Source organism: Phyllobates terribilis, unplaced genomic scaffold (assembly GCF_046119375.1).
Source record: "Phyllobates terribilis strain yellow unplaced genomic scaffold, ASM4611937v1 Scaffold_5__5_contigs__length_657084704, whole genome shotgun sequence".
In the NCBI taxonomy this organism is placed as follows: domain Eukaryota; kingdom Metazoa; phylum Chordata; class Amphibia; order Anura; family Dendrobatidae; genus Phyllobates; species Phyllobates terribilis.
This window is the reverse complement of record NW_027362765.1, coordinates 485,338,322-485,353,009: the sequence shown is the minus strand read 5'-3', so window position 1 is coordinate 485,353,009 and position 14,688 is coordinate 485,338,322. Positions and strand designations below refer to the sequence as shown.

At 40.7% G+C, this 14,688-nt stretch overlaps 1 protein-coding gene across 1 annotated transcript in view; it reads left to right on the top strand.

Annotated features, from left to right (window-relative positions):
- ASAH2 (N-acylsphingosine amidohydrolase 2) overlaps nucleotides 1-13,946 on the top strand; it is a 116,155-nt gene extending 102,209 nt beyond the window's left edge. Inside the window, exons 17-21 of the mRNA XM_073685497.1 lie at nucleotides 2,287-2,382; nucleotides 5,965-6,117; nucleotides 8,780-8,839; nucleotides 11,862-11,950; nucleotides 13,256-13,946. Coding sequence (XP_073541598.1) covers nucleotides 2,287-2,382; nucleotides 5,965-6,117; nucleotides 8,780-8,839; nucleotides 11,862-11,950; nucleotides 13,256-13,442 — 585 coding nt within the window. The 3' untranslated portion in view covers nucleotides 13,443-13,946. The remainder of the gene's footprint in view (nucleotides 1-2,286; nucleotides 2,383-5,964; nucleotides 6,118-8,779; nucleotides 8,840-11,861; nucleotides 11,951-13,255) is intronic.
- The last annotated feature ends 742 nt before the right edge of the window (nucleotides 13,947-14,688 follow it).

Sequence of the window (14,688 nt, the reverse complement as noted above, 5' to 3'; positions counted from 1 at the left end):
TTGGCGCATCCTATGGATGCGCCATTTCTGGGGCGGCTGACGGCTGGTGTTTCTAGCCTGGGAGGGGGCCAATATTCATGGCACCCTTCCTGGGCTATTAATATCAGCCCCCAGCTGTCTGCCTAGCCTGTGCTAGCTATTAAATTAGGGGGGACCCCACGTTATTTTTTTTGGGGGGGTTCCCCCATTTTAATAGCTAGTAAAGGCTAGGTGTTCAGCTGGGGGCTGATATTAGTAGCCTGGGAAGCTCCGTGGGTATTACCCCCTTCCCAGGCTTCAAACATTTGCCCCAGCTGTCTGCTTAACCTCCGCTAGAGCCTAAAATTAAGGGGAACCCCACGCCAATTTTTTTTTAAATAAATCCTTTATTTTAACACTAAATGACAAGTACAGTAACCAACACTATCACTGTACTTCTTATATATGTGACTGACATGTTTCTATCTATCTAATCTATGTGTGATTCTCTATTCTTTCTATTCTAAATTGTCGGCTACAGATGCTGAATTGCCGGCCGGCTTTCTTAAAGAGACGGTGCATGAAAACACTATTATTTTTTTAAATAAATCCTTTACACTAAATGACAAGTACAGTAAGCAACACTGTCACTGTACTTCATATATATGTGACTGACATGTTTCTATCTATCTAATCTATGTGTGAAGCTCTATTCTGTCTGTTATAAATTGTCGGGTACCGCTGCTGAATTGCCGGCCGGCTTTTTTAAAGAGACGGTGCACGAAAACACTAATATTTTTTTTAATAAATCCTTTACACTAAATGACAAGTACAGTAAGCAACACTGTCACTGTACTTCATATATATGTGACTGACATGTTTCTATCTATCTAATCTATGTGTGATTCTCTATTCTTTCTATTCTAAATTGTCGGGTACAGATGCTGAATTGCCGGCCGGCTTTCTTAAAGAGACGGTGCATGAAAACACTATTATTTTTTTAAATAAATCCTTTACACTAAATGACAAGTACAGTAAGCAACACTGTCACTGTACTTCTTATATATGTGGCTGACATGTTTCTATCTATCTAATCTATGTGTGAAGCTCTATTCTGTCTGTTATAAATTGTCGGGTACCGCTGCTGAATTGCCGGCCGGCTTTTTTAAAGAGACGGTGCACGAAAACACTAATATTTTTTTTAATAAATCCTTTACACTAAATGACAAGTACAGTAAGCAACACTGTCACTGTACTTCATATATATGTGACTGACATGTTTCTATCTATCTAATCTATGTGTGAAGCTCTATTCTTTCTGTTGTAAATTGTCGGGTACCGGTGTATGCCGCTGATGAATTGCCGGCTTTTCATGTCATTCTACATTATTCTTAGTTGTTTTCCTTCATGTAGAATTAACCTACAAGGAAAGAAAGGGTTTATTTTCATTCCAATATTTGTGTCCCATTGACTTGCATTGGTTTCCGGTATCGGAATCGGCGATATCCGATACTTTTTGGGTATCGGCCCGATCCAATCCGATACGATATTTCCTGATATCGGAAGGTATCGCTCAACACTATTAGAGACATAATTGCCTATATGTAATCACAATTTAGAGGAACACGAAAACCAACAGATTTGTAGAAAATCCACAGAAAACACGAGGATTCAGTTTCTGCTGATCTTTTCCTTTTTCAATTGTTAGAGGACTGACGGGTATAACTTAGTCAGTTGGGTGGGGCCTAAATAATTTGTGTCCTACTGCAGATAAGGCAGAGGGGGGAGCGCTCCTGCTGCAGTCAGTTGTCTTGCTGTCAAATATAGGACAGGGAAAAAAAGATACAGTAGTAGGTTTCATGGGACACACTGAGAAATTTTCTTAACTGTAATTTAAGTTTTAACTTTAATTGGAAAAAAATTGGATAAATGAAGAATGTAAGGAATTGCTGGGATCTAATTTTTTGTTCTTGTTTCTGTTTTTAGCATTGTTATAGAAGGTTTTTCTAGAAGTCTAAAAAATTATCTCCTTTTGTATAGATTTCATATTGCAGCTCAACCTAATCCTGTGGAGAAAGAGGCGCTGTTTCTAGAAAAAAAAATTTTTTTCCCCTAATCCTGTAAAATCCTTTAATTTCTCAGTTTTTGTTGGTGTATTTTTGCATTGTCATCTTCTGCTTCTACTGCAGAATAAACTTTGATCAGAACCATAAATGTGGAGTAATACATTTTCTATGTAAATAATTTATCAGTAATTGTCTCTGGAATGCTAATGACCGAGTTCACCCCCAATTGATAATGTCAACACACTTGTTTTTCTGATTACAGGCTCAAAGATACGAGGCCGCATCTACTATTTATGGGCCGCACACTCTTTCTGCTTACATACAGCAGTTCAGAGGTCTGGCGAAAGCAATTGCAGAGGTAATGGAAGTTTGTTGTTTTGCATCAAAGTCAGTTTATACAGTTGCATTTTTTAAGTGTTGTTTTTTACCAGATTTTTGTCAATGAGAGTTGCACAGATTCACAGTTTCGTATGCATTAACTGAGGAAAGTTAGCAGATTCTGTCAGGACCAAGGTGTGGACTTCCCATCTGAATACTGAATATGTGACCATTGGCTTGCTATACTTACTATCACCTCTGCAACTATAAAATCTTCTAGAAAACCCAGGAGTGAAGATGCAGGAGCTTTTCTTCATGTTACTGTAGCGCGGCGCGGGGCGGTAGCTGGGGGCGAGGCACTCGTCTACTTTTACGCCCCAGTGTGCTACATGAAACTGTGTGTCCTGGCTGGGTGCGTGGACTTGTGCTGTGAGGGCATCACGCCCGTGCAGGCCGCATGTAGTTTTTGGTGTGGGCTGGCCAGGATCATAGGTTCCACAGTTCAATAAAGGAGACTGTACAAACCTTTGCTAAATTATCACTCAGTAAAGACTCTATGTTTGAACGACAGTCTTATGGACGTTTCCTCTACAGTATAAAGCATTTCCCTTCACACCATGTCCTTCCTCTGTAGTTCCACTCCAGGGCTTTGCAGACACACTGTTTAATACTACGTCTCCACAACCCAGCCTGAATGTCACAGTTCTGATCAGCGAGTCTCTCTTCTCACCCAGATATTCCACGTCGTATTTCTTCCAATACTGGTGACCTGGATCTACCGCTCGGGACCCAAACTAGTCCCACAAACTCAGGCCTGTTTAGACACATTACATTCAGCATTGCAAGCTCAGGGGTTCGAGATTAGGCATCCTACCCACGGACCCTTCTCCGGAAGGCCACCATGACTAGCCAGTTACTTTTTTAAGAACTCGCTGTCCTTGACCTTAAGTCTCCTTTTCTATGGTTCACCCTTTTTTGCCAGCACTCCTCAGTTGACTCTCCAAACCTGAACTCCCTAACTACTGGAAGCAGTCACTTACCCTAACACTAAGCCCCTCCCAATATGGACTAATCCCAAACATTAACTGTATCTTTCCCTAACGTCACTACCTATACTACCTATCCTATACACTACAATACCTTACATTATACATTATAACACAATTCACATGACACAATATTTACAAAGAAGCATGACACTATTCACACACAACGCGATTTGTGTCTTCAGGGGTAGGAGTGCTACAGCACAGTCCTACATCCTTACAATTTCACACCTGTTACCAATCAGGGTACATTTATGCTCTCTGGTGGTCATCTTAGGATTTTATTTAGTAATACAGGAGTGAAAAGTTGAGCAGGTCTAAGTATAATCATCCCCGTATCGACACAGATAAAGTGTGCAACTTGTGACTTGAATGTTTATTGACATCTAGCTTGCCCATAATTTTTGTTTAATACTGGTGAATATGGGATAATTGTCCATGTAGACACAGATATCTCCATATAGTGACGTGTGAACTCTGCATTGGTAGAATACATGAACAAACGTCAAAATGGCCAGTTTTAGTGAATATGACGAAACGACTTATATGGTGACTCTAACGCAATGGTTTACTGTACATCCCCTTATTGTTAAACTAATTTCTGTTATTACCTGTATTCATAACCATCTTTATATTGATGCCATCTGATTATATTTGATTTATGACTTCTCATCAATTTTAGCTAGTTTCCTTTCTGATTCTGGAATTATATGTTACCATAATGTTATCAATGGGTGTTAGCGTATATGTCTCCCAATTTTGGGGCTTGCACCATTAGGAGGTATTACTTTATAATGGTAAAAACTAATTGTGACAACACGGCATTTCTTAAACATCCAGACTTCTAAATTCAGTAGGCCAGGAGAAATACACTATTATCTTTATGTTGACTTTTGAATTTATGTGTTTTTTTGGGGTTGGTTAAGAAGGACAGTGACTGAGGGGCATGGAACAATGATGTTTGCAAATATTCTAATTACATATTGAACCAGGCCATCTAGTTTTGTTGATCTGCAGACAAACTATGCAAATTGATTAAATGCTCAAACAATGAGACATGAACCCCTGCCACCTCTCCCCCTGTCCTGTGAATGATGACAAACACCTTTACAAAATTACAGCCATGTGAGACTCGTCAGATTGAGAGACTCTTCAGAACAGCAACCAGCACACATGGCTCCATCAAGAGCAACACAGATTTAGACTGTACAGGATGTTAGCTTAGGGAACCACGGCCTCAGCTGCAGGAATACTGATCTCATCTATTGACCATTGCTGAACTCTCAGAGACATTATGAAGAAATCCAGGTTGGGACAATCTGATTACCTGGCCATATATCTTACTTCTCTATTCCTGGTGGACCAGCAGAAGGGTGAGACCCTGTAACTTGCACCATCTTGTGTATTTGCTGGGACTGTTCTATATGTTATTGTTTGTTTGGTGGTTCAATAAAGTATTACCCTCACCCTGTGTTGTCTGAGTAGTATTATGCCCGTGGGAGACCCACGTGTCTCCACATATTGGTGGCAACAGTGGGATACTGCTCAGCCCAGCGGATCTGGGGGAGCTGCAGGGGACAGGTGTTTGCAGACACCGTCCAAGGGCTCCACAACCTGGGAGGCATATAGACAGACCCAGCGGACCATAAGTGAGGCATAGACAGCAGGTTTCAGATGCTACCATGTCCAACCCCACCAGCCTGGCCTTGGGAGGAGGTCTGGAGGGGATATACAGCCGCAACAATAAACGGAGACTTCAGCAGCTGTGCCAGCTTCGACAGACCGATCTGTCCATGCCACACCCATATTGGCATAACTGGCAGGACTGGTGTGTAAACTGTCGAATTACGCAAAAATATTGCAACTTATTAAGGTGTCTATGGCAGATTTTTGAGGTAAGCAGTGCACTTTGCACCAGGTCTGTGAATTCGCTGAGTTTTTTCTGAGAAAGACGCTCTAGGAAACGTCAGTATTTTTCTCCCATTTAATTTTTTTTAGCATTTTTTTAGTTGTTTCCTGAGCACCTTTTTTACGCTTTTGTCCGCCAGTAGGTTTTTTGAGCATTTTTCCTACATTTTTGGGGTTTCTCTTTTCTGACTTTTTTTTCTTTTTAATTCCATTCAGCAATGAAGAAACACAAGCGTCTTTTGAGCTTTCCCATCAACTATTGTAAAATACAGAGTGTCTTCAGAACAGAAGACGCCCGAAGAATGGTCCGCTCACTTTTTTTAACCACTTGACGTCTTAGGAAACCTGAAGTGGTTAAAGCCAGAACATATGAACAGCAAGTCAGTTTTACATAGAAATGCATATGTTCATTCTTAGTTTTTAGTTAGTGGTTTTTCAGGGGGTTTTGGTGCGAACCCGCGTGAAAAAGACGCTGTGTGCCCTTACCCTTACTGCATGACCGGAGAGGGCTGTGTATGGCAGGGAATCAAAGGACACCAGTGATAGACTACCTGTTCATGCACAGCCCCACAGGCCTGGTACTAAATATCAGCGTTGCCTTGATTTTTCCTTTAAAAATGCAGACAACAGGAATTGCATGATAATTATTCAGTTGCTTTCTTTTCTAGGACACAGTCTCAGAACTGCCCAGAGGACCACAGCCTCCATTTTTTAATGAGTCTGATCTTAATAGTTTGCTGCCCCCAGTTCCTATAGACAGAGCTCCTGCTGACAAAACATTTGGAAGTGTGCTGGTGGATGTTGAGCCGCAATACTTACCTGTAAGTCCAAACGATTTTTACCTTCATATAAGGCCCCATTCACATGTCCACTTTTGTCGTACGTATGTTGCTAGTGTTTTCATTTCAACAGTTTGAGAAGATTTCTTATTTTGTGTAATGCGGTGCTAAGCTGGAAGTGCGAGGATTGGAGTCTCCACCACTTAGAGACCTAGTGACCTAGTTCACCATGCTGAGTATATTGTATAAACCCTATACATAAATATATCTTTATTACTGTAAGGTCATATTCCCACGTGCAAAAATACTGCATTTTTTCCCCAATGTTTTTTTTTTCTGCAGGTGTCTACACCAAAATATGCAATAGCAATCTGTTCTGATAACTGCGTTTTTTGCAGCGTTTTCCTCTTTTTTATGAGTTTTTAATGCAGCTTTTTTAGTGCTTTTTTAAGCACAGAAGCACTGGGATTTATGAACCTCTTTGATTAACAGCTCTGGTTTTATGGAGCCAGAGAAGGGCAGAGATAGAGGGAAAACCAGTAAGTATGTAAATGTTTCGTCACACCATGATGCACCGAGCGCCTGTGCTTGGTTTGAACAGTCATTCTGTGCTGACAGAGTCCTTTTAAGTGTACAGTGGCCATGAGTTTTCACACCCGCTTTGGTAGAACTGTTAAACTCAGCAGATCTTCTGCACAAAAAAAAATGCAACGTTAAAAATGCAGCAATTATGTTATGTGGGAACATAGCCTAATGGTTTTGTCCAGAATATTTCCATTCTTTGACTGCAAGCACAAACTGTATATTGACAACTGTGACAAGCTGAAACAAAGTACACCGCTCAAAAAAATAAAGGGAACACTAAAATACTACATCCTAGAGATCACTGAATGAAATATTTCAGTTGCAAATCTTTATTCATTACATAGTGGATTTCGCTGAGAACAATAAAACATAAAAATGATCAATGCAAATCAAAATTAATATTCCATGGAGGTCTGGATTTGGAATGATACTCAAAATCAAAGAGGAAAATCAAATCACAGGCTGATCCAACGTCAGTGGAAATACCTCAAGACAAGGAAATTGATGCTCAGTAGTGTATGTGTCCTCCACGTGCCTGTATGACCTCCCTACAACGCCTGGGCATGCTTTTGATGACGAGGCAGATCTTCTCCTTAGGGATCTCCTCACAGACCTGGACTAAAGCATCAGTCAACTCCTGGACAGTCTGTGGTGCAACGTTGGTGGATGGAACAAGACATGATGTCCCAGATATGCTCGACTGGATTCAGGTCTGGGAAACGGGCAGGCCAGTCCAAAGCATCATTGTCTTCATCATGCAGGAACTGCTGACACACCTCAGCCACGTGAGTCCTAGCAAAGTCATGCATCAGAAGGAACCCAGGACCCACTGCACTTACATATGGTCTCACAATGGGTCTGAGGATCTCATCTCGGTACCTAATGGCAGTCTTGGTACTTCTGGCTAGCACATGGAGGGCTGTGTGGCTCTCCAAAGAAATGCCTCCCCTCACCATTACTAACTCTCTACCAAACCGGTCATGCTGGAGGATGTTGCAGGCAGCAGAACGTTCTCCATGGTGTCTCTAGACTGTCATGTCTGTCATAGGTGCTCAGTGTGAACCTGGTCTCATCCATGAAGAGCACAGGGTGTCCATGTTTATTCTGCCAATTTTGGTGTTCTCTGACTAATGTCAATCACCCTGCTCAATGTTGGGCTGTAAGCACAACACCTACTTATGGACCTCGGGCCTCATACCACCCTCATGGAGTCTGTTTCTGACAGTTTGAGAAGACACATGGATGTTAGTGGCCTGCTGGAGGTCATTTTGCAGGGCTCTGGCAGTGCTCCTCCTGTGAGGTAGCGTTCCTGCTGCTGGGTTGTTGCCCTCCTACGGCCCCCTCCAAGTCTCCTGGTGTTCTGGTCTGTCTCCATGTATCTGCTCCATGCTCTGGACACTGTGCTGACAGACACAGCTACCCTTCTTGCCACAGCTCGCATTGATGTGCCATCCTGGATGAGCTACACTACCTGAGCAAATTCTGTGGGTTGTACTGTAGACACCACCTCATGCTACTGTACCTCTAGGGGTGAGAGCAATGTCTAAATGAAAAAGTGACCAAAACAACAGCCAAAAAGAACAGAGAAATGGTTTGTGGTCACCACCTGCAGAACCACTCTTTTATAGGGGGTATCTTGCTAATTGTCTATCATTTCTACCAGTTGTCTGTTCCATTTGCACAACAGCAGCAGAAATTGATTCACAATCAGTGTTGCTTCATAACTGGACAGGTTGATTTCACAAAAGTGTTATTGACTTGGAGTTACATTGTGTTGTTTAAGTGTTCCCTTTACTTTTTTGAGCAGTGTATATTAGGATAAATCAATATCGTGTTTATTTTGTTGAAACTTTTTAAAATAATCCATTGCATGTAAAAAAACTAAAGCATGAATCTTGTGCGAAAAAGTGCAGTCACCAATTTTACAATACAGTAGGGGCCTCAGTGTACAGAAATATCCTTTCCAAATGTACGATTTGCAGAATGGACACCCATTTGGCCTATGTCTGTTCATTATGAATTTCTCACATGGCTGAGAAATTCGGAAGCTGCATACATTTTAGTTATATAAAACTAGACTACCCCTTTAAACTCTCTTTTTATGTGATGATATTCACAGGGTGAAGTCGCTTCGGTTACATTTGTTGCTGGGAACCCCAGAAGTTCTGTGACATATATGGTATGTGGATTTACAATGTTATCATTTTAGAAGGATCCCTGCATTTTTATTATATAGCAGCGTTGGTTATAGGCTCAACTTGAACACTTGAACAGCTTTACCATATAGATAATTATATGGTTACAACATTTGAAAACAGGCTGGTCTCAGCAAATGTGCGAATTGGATAAGCTTGTGATTTAATGGCCACATGCACAGAGCAAAAATTACCTGATCACCCCCATGGAATAATTGCAATAAAAATAATATTTTGTTTTTATGTCAAAAATTGTGTGCTTATTAATTTTATGTTACATTTTTATAGTGGGTCAGACCTCAGGTTTTCGGTTGCAGAGCTCCAAATTTCCTGCCAATATTAGGGGGAGCCCAGTGAGGATAGGTATTAGATAGAAATAAGTCTGTCTTCAGTATGCTCTTGAGCTCCCTCCAGTGGTGCAGGATACCAGCATTTTATTATGCTGAAGCTCTGCTATGTACAGCACAGGTGATTGGATGATCACAGCCACAAGTCTCCTAAAGGGATTACTGAAGTCAGTAAAAAGTGTGAAAAAAGTGTTTAAAAATGTGAAAAAAATAAAAGAAGCGCAAAAGTTCAAATCACCTTCCTTTTACCACATTGAAAATAAAACAATAAAAAAATACACATATTTGGTATTGCTGTGCTCAGAACTGTCGATCTATCAAAATATAAAAACAATTAATCTGATAGATAAATGGCGTAATGGGAAAGAAAATCGAGTCTCCAGAATTATGCTATTTTGGCAACCACAACATTGCAATAAAAAATCAAAACACCGTATCTACCCCAAAATGGTATCCATAAAAACATCAGCTCAGGGCACAAAAAAATAAGCCCTCACCCGGCCCCAGATCTCGAAAAATGGAGACACTACAGACACTACAGGTCTTAGAAAATGGCGACATAAGCAAAAATTTTTTCTCTTACAAATTTTGGATTTTTTTTCATCACTTAAATAAAAAAAACCCTATACATGTTTGGTATCCGCGTACTCGTACTGACCTAGGGAATCATAATGGCAGGTCAGTTTTACCATATATTGAACATGATTATATAAAAAAAAAAAAAAAAACAATTGTTGAATTGCACATTTTTTTGCAATTTAACTGCACTTGGAATTTTAAAATCAATAGTGTCATTCAAAAGAACAACTCATCCCGCAAAAAAACAAGCCCTCATACGGCTATATTGATGGAAAAATCAAAACGGAATGGCTCTTGAAAGAAGGGGAGAAAAAAATGATTTCAATACTATTTCAGTGCCAAGATGCTCCTTTCAGCTAAGAGCCATACAAAGTATTAAAACAGTCAGTGTAGTTGAATTCCCCTGTTTGAGTATATAAGGGCTCATTCAGACGTCCGTTTTTGGCATACGGGTTCAATCTGTTTTTTTTTCACGGAGAGAACCCATACATAGCATAATCTATGGGTCTGTCCACATGTCCGATTTTATTTTTTTTGTGCACTTAGTGGTATGTCCTAGTGTCCAGGTCCATGTAAAAGTCAGACTCTGAGTGCTGTCCATTTCTCACAGACTGTTAAATAAGAGATCCTATTTTTGTTTTTCATAATAGAAAAACTTATGAAACTCGGACCAAACTCCGGTGAAACTCTGATGAACATCTGATGAAAATCTGAATAAAATCACTAGGACTGTTTTTCTCATACGCAAAAATAACGGATGTGTGAATGAACCTTAAGGCCTCATTCAGACGTCCAATTTCCTCATGTATGGGACTAAAGGATCTATTATTTTGATCAGAGTGTGGTTCAAGTGTCATCAGTTTTTCTCATACGTGGAGAAAAAAAAAGTTTATCCACCTTCTCCTGTCTAACAGTCCGTGAAAATTGGATGTCATCCGAGTGTGGTCTGATTTTTGTTCACGGATCCATAGACTCGCATTGCCGATTTTGATGCGATGCTTGGATCATAGCCAGTCATGTCTCTGTGAAAAAAGTCACAGACATGTGAATGGCCCCATAGCCTATCACAGGTACGAGTGATGTCCGTGAAAACCACAGATAGCACTAATACAAGAAATTCGGAAGTCTGAATGAGCCCTAAGGGTGAGGAGCAGAGCTGCTCAGACAGGGAAGGTCCTGTACACTGACTATTTTATTATAGTGTATGGCTCTTTGCTGAAAGGAGCTTCTTGACATTGAAACATCATAGTGTTTGGAAGAGCAGGAAGCAAAATAAGGTATTGGAGTATATTCCAAAAATGTATAACTTTGCAATACTTGAAGAATTATTTAATTAAAAAAGAGTGCAGTTACAGTGGGGAAAATAAGTATTTGATACACTGCCGATTTTGCAAGTTTCCCATCTACAAAGAATGGAGAGGTCTGTAATTTTTATCGAAGGTACATTTCACCTGTGAGAAACAGAATCTAAAAATAAAAAACAGAAAATCACATTGTATGATTTTTACAGAGTTAATTTGAATTTTATTGCATGAAATAAGTATTTGATACAATAGAAAAACAGAACTTAATATTTGGTACAGAAACCTTTGTTTGCAATTACAGAGGTCAGAACTTAAAAATTTGCAAAATTGGCCATGTGTTTTCCCCACTGTATTCTTCATTAGTTATAGTTTGTTATGTATCTTTTAAGGATTTAAATGTAATAATTTATACCATCCCATAGTCCTTCCGCTTGTGTTGGACAGTTCCTGGGTCTCCCCAGTCATGTAAAGTTGCACAAAGTGAAATGTATTTTTTCTTTCCTGAATAACAGCAGTCATTTGAGCAAAATTCTAATTTAGCAGTATACTAAGTGCAGGGGCTTGAGGAGGGTTTAGTCCATGAGAAATTAAACTTTTTTTTTTGGTAGTGAAATGATCCTTTTTTGGTGGTCTTCGAGTCCCTGTGTTATGCATCACCCCCTTGGGGCCTTCACTAGACATAACTCTATGTAACGTCAAAAGTATTTTGTTGGATTAAAATAAATGTGTGATCCCATAAAACTATTGTAAGGCTAATAATAACATTTATCTTTCAGAGTGATGACACTTACTTAAAAGTAGAAAAGTATGAAGATGTAGAGGGAGCTTGGCGCACAGTGTATAATGACGCGTCCTGGGAGACAAGGTGAGAAGGGTGTATGTGATTCAGCCAGGTGTGTAAGTGTTTTCAATGGGGAAAGGAGGGATTTTTAGGGGACCAGTCATATACCTAATGTGTATGGATGCCCCTGCACCTCATCTGTTAAGGTGAGAGAAGGAGCAGACAGATTGAATTTTAATGGCCAAACCTTGTGTTCTTCCCAGAGATAAGTTGCCTCCAAAGGTTTCTGGCAGCTGCTTACTCCCCCTCTACATATCCAGAATACATGACACTTGGCCAAGCCCAGTATGCACTTCTAGGGGAAGTGGGTTGGGAGACATAACTGTCCATCAAAATAGGGTTGAGCCGATAGTTGTCCATAGTGTATGGAGAACTTAATCGGCTACCAGACTTATCTTCATTGGGAACAAGAGGTCAGCCATGTTGAAATCCAACATGCCCAATCTTTCTAAAACCAGCCATACACATTAGATGGCTGTCTGCTGAACAGTGCTTTGGCCAATCGTCATCATTGCTGTCACTTGCATTGGCCGAGCGCTACTGTGTTCTGTATGATTACAAACATTTATTCTGTCCGGTTATCTCCGTGAGAACCAAGTGGTTGGCAGTCCGAAGTTAGACATGATCTATCTACAGCTCTCCCAACGATTAGTTGGCCGGTGCCCCATACACATTAGACTGTCAGCAGAACCTGTCAATGTCATTGGCTTAGGCCGACATTAGACTAATGTGTATAGGACCCTTTACCCTTTATATCTACCACATATACAGTACATCAGATTGTTATATACAGGTGGCCCAGCAAGAAATCTGTGCATTTGCCTAACTTTCTTCTAATGTACTGTATACAAGCATCTTAGATGTGAGATTTTTAAGGGAACCTGTCACATGAAGAAATGCTATTAACCTGCAGATATGGGCCTGCCTGGCGCTCGCACTTAGACCCCCACTGCCAAGAGGGAATTAACTTTATTCCTTCTGGTCGCATTCGGGTTTCAGTTACGGGGGCGGCGCCGGCACGGGTTCAGTCACCGCTCAAGCGGCGGCTGTAACTGCACCCGTGGAAATGACTGACAGCCAGCCCTAATGCTGAGCTGCTGTCAGTGACGGCATCAGGCAGGTGCAGAACACTATTAACCTGCAGATTAACCCCGTATCTGCAGGGTAATAGTGTTTTTTTCACGTGACAGGTTCCCTTTAAAGTATTACTTTTATTATATACCCTAAGATATACACTCTGAATAAGTTTTACCCAAATCTCAATATTTTTCATAAATTTTTTTGTTTTCAAATAATAAAACCACTTACATTGATTTTATATTTCTGTAGGTATTACTGGCATAAGGGCACAGGAGGCGAAAGCAATGCTACAATTGAGTGGCACATACCGTCATCAGCTGCATCTGGAATCTACAGGATTTCTCACTTTGGACACCGTAAACTATTACTTACTCCCACCATAAGACCCTACGAAGGAACCTCTGCTGAATTTGAGATAAAAAGAGCCATTAGATGATCGTCCGACTATTTTTATAATGAGCTTGCTTCATGTGAATGATTCAGATGAACTGAACAGCCCTGTGACACTGATATGCCAGAGAATATAAAAATCAAACCTCAGTCTCTCCTTAGGCAGCTGAGGTCTTGATATGTGCATTTGATATAGTGCAGTTAGAAATTTTGATCTCCTGGTCTCTCTAAGTCTACATTCTCACATTTCTTCATTTTGTTTCACTGAAATGAAGATATTGAGATCCTGCAGCTGCACCTCCCTCGTCCCCCATCCTGTCTTATTAGTTGTATTAAGCTACAGAAATGGTTTTTTTTGTTTCTATGGGAGGTATTTAAACATTTTCAGAAATTCTGCAGGTAGAAAATGGAAACTAGGTGCAGCAGGCAAGATGGTTGGCACTTTTCCATTTCTAAATTGTAATAAAACGCTTCCCATATTCACATTTGTGAAAAAAATAATAATCTGAGAACACATATTTTTTCAATAAAACAGAATGGAATTGATTAAGATTTTGTCTTTTTTTGGGAATCACAAAATGATTGGCCTGTCATTAAGACATAAATATGAGATTGGTGGTGTCACGCAAGGTATAGGAAAGACTAAGTGCAACACGAAGGGAAAGGGGAAAAGGGGGCCCAGACTCTTTGGAAAGGGGGTAGTGGAGACCTCCTAGGCTGACCTTATATCATCCTGTCTTCCCTAACGTCCCTATATTGGTTCCACACCAATTACCGCACAGGAACCTCGCCTTGTCTTTCATTGGCGTTTGGCCCTGGCTAGGGAAGGGAGGGGATGAGCGCTAGTCATTCCCCACTGACAACTAAAGACAACAAGGGGGAACAAACAAGGGAAAATAGCTTAGCTTTAGTCGACTTCAGAGAGATGAACACACGTCTTCTTAGCACCAGAAAGGAAGAAGTAATGCACTTGCTCCAAGCCTTCACCAGGGATCATGTGAGTATCACCGACACCTCCCTCTAGCAAACTGCAGGTATTTATACTCCCAGGTCAGGGTGTTAATTAGCAAGAGGAAGGTAGCTACTGGGTCCTAGAGAGACAGCTTCTAAGAAGGTGTTTATAATGCCAAACGAAGAGATCTCCTGCAACCAACTGCAGGGCGACTGTCTGTCACTTCTGACACACCTGTGACAGGTGGAGTGGGAACGATTCTCATGATTAGTTGTTTTTTGGGGCTGCATCACTTGTACCAGTGCTGCAGCTACTTTAGCTGGCGTTCATAGGAGATTGT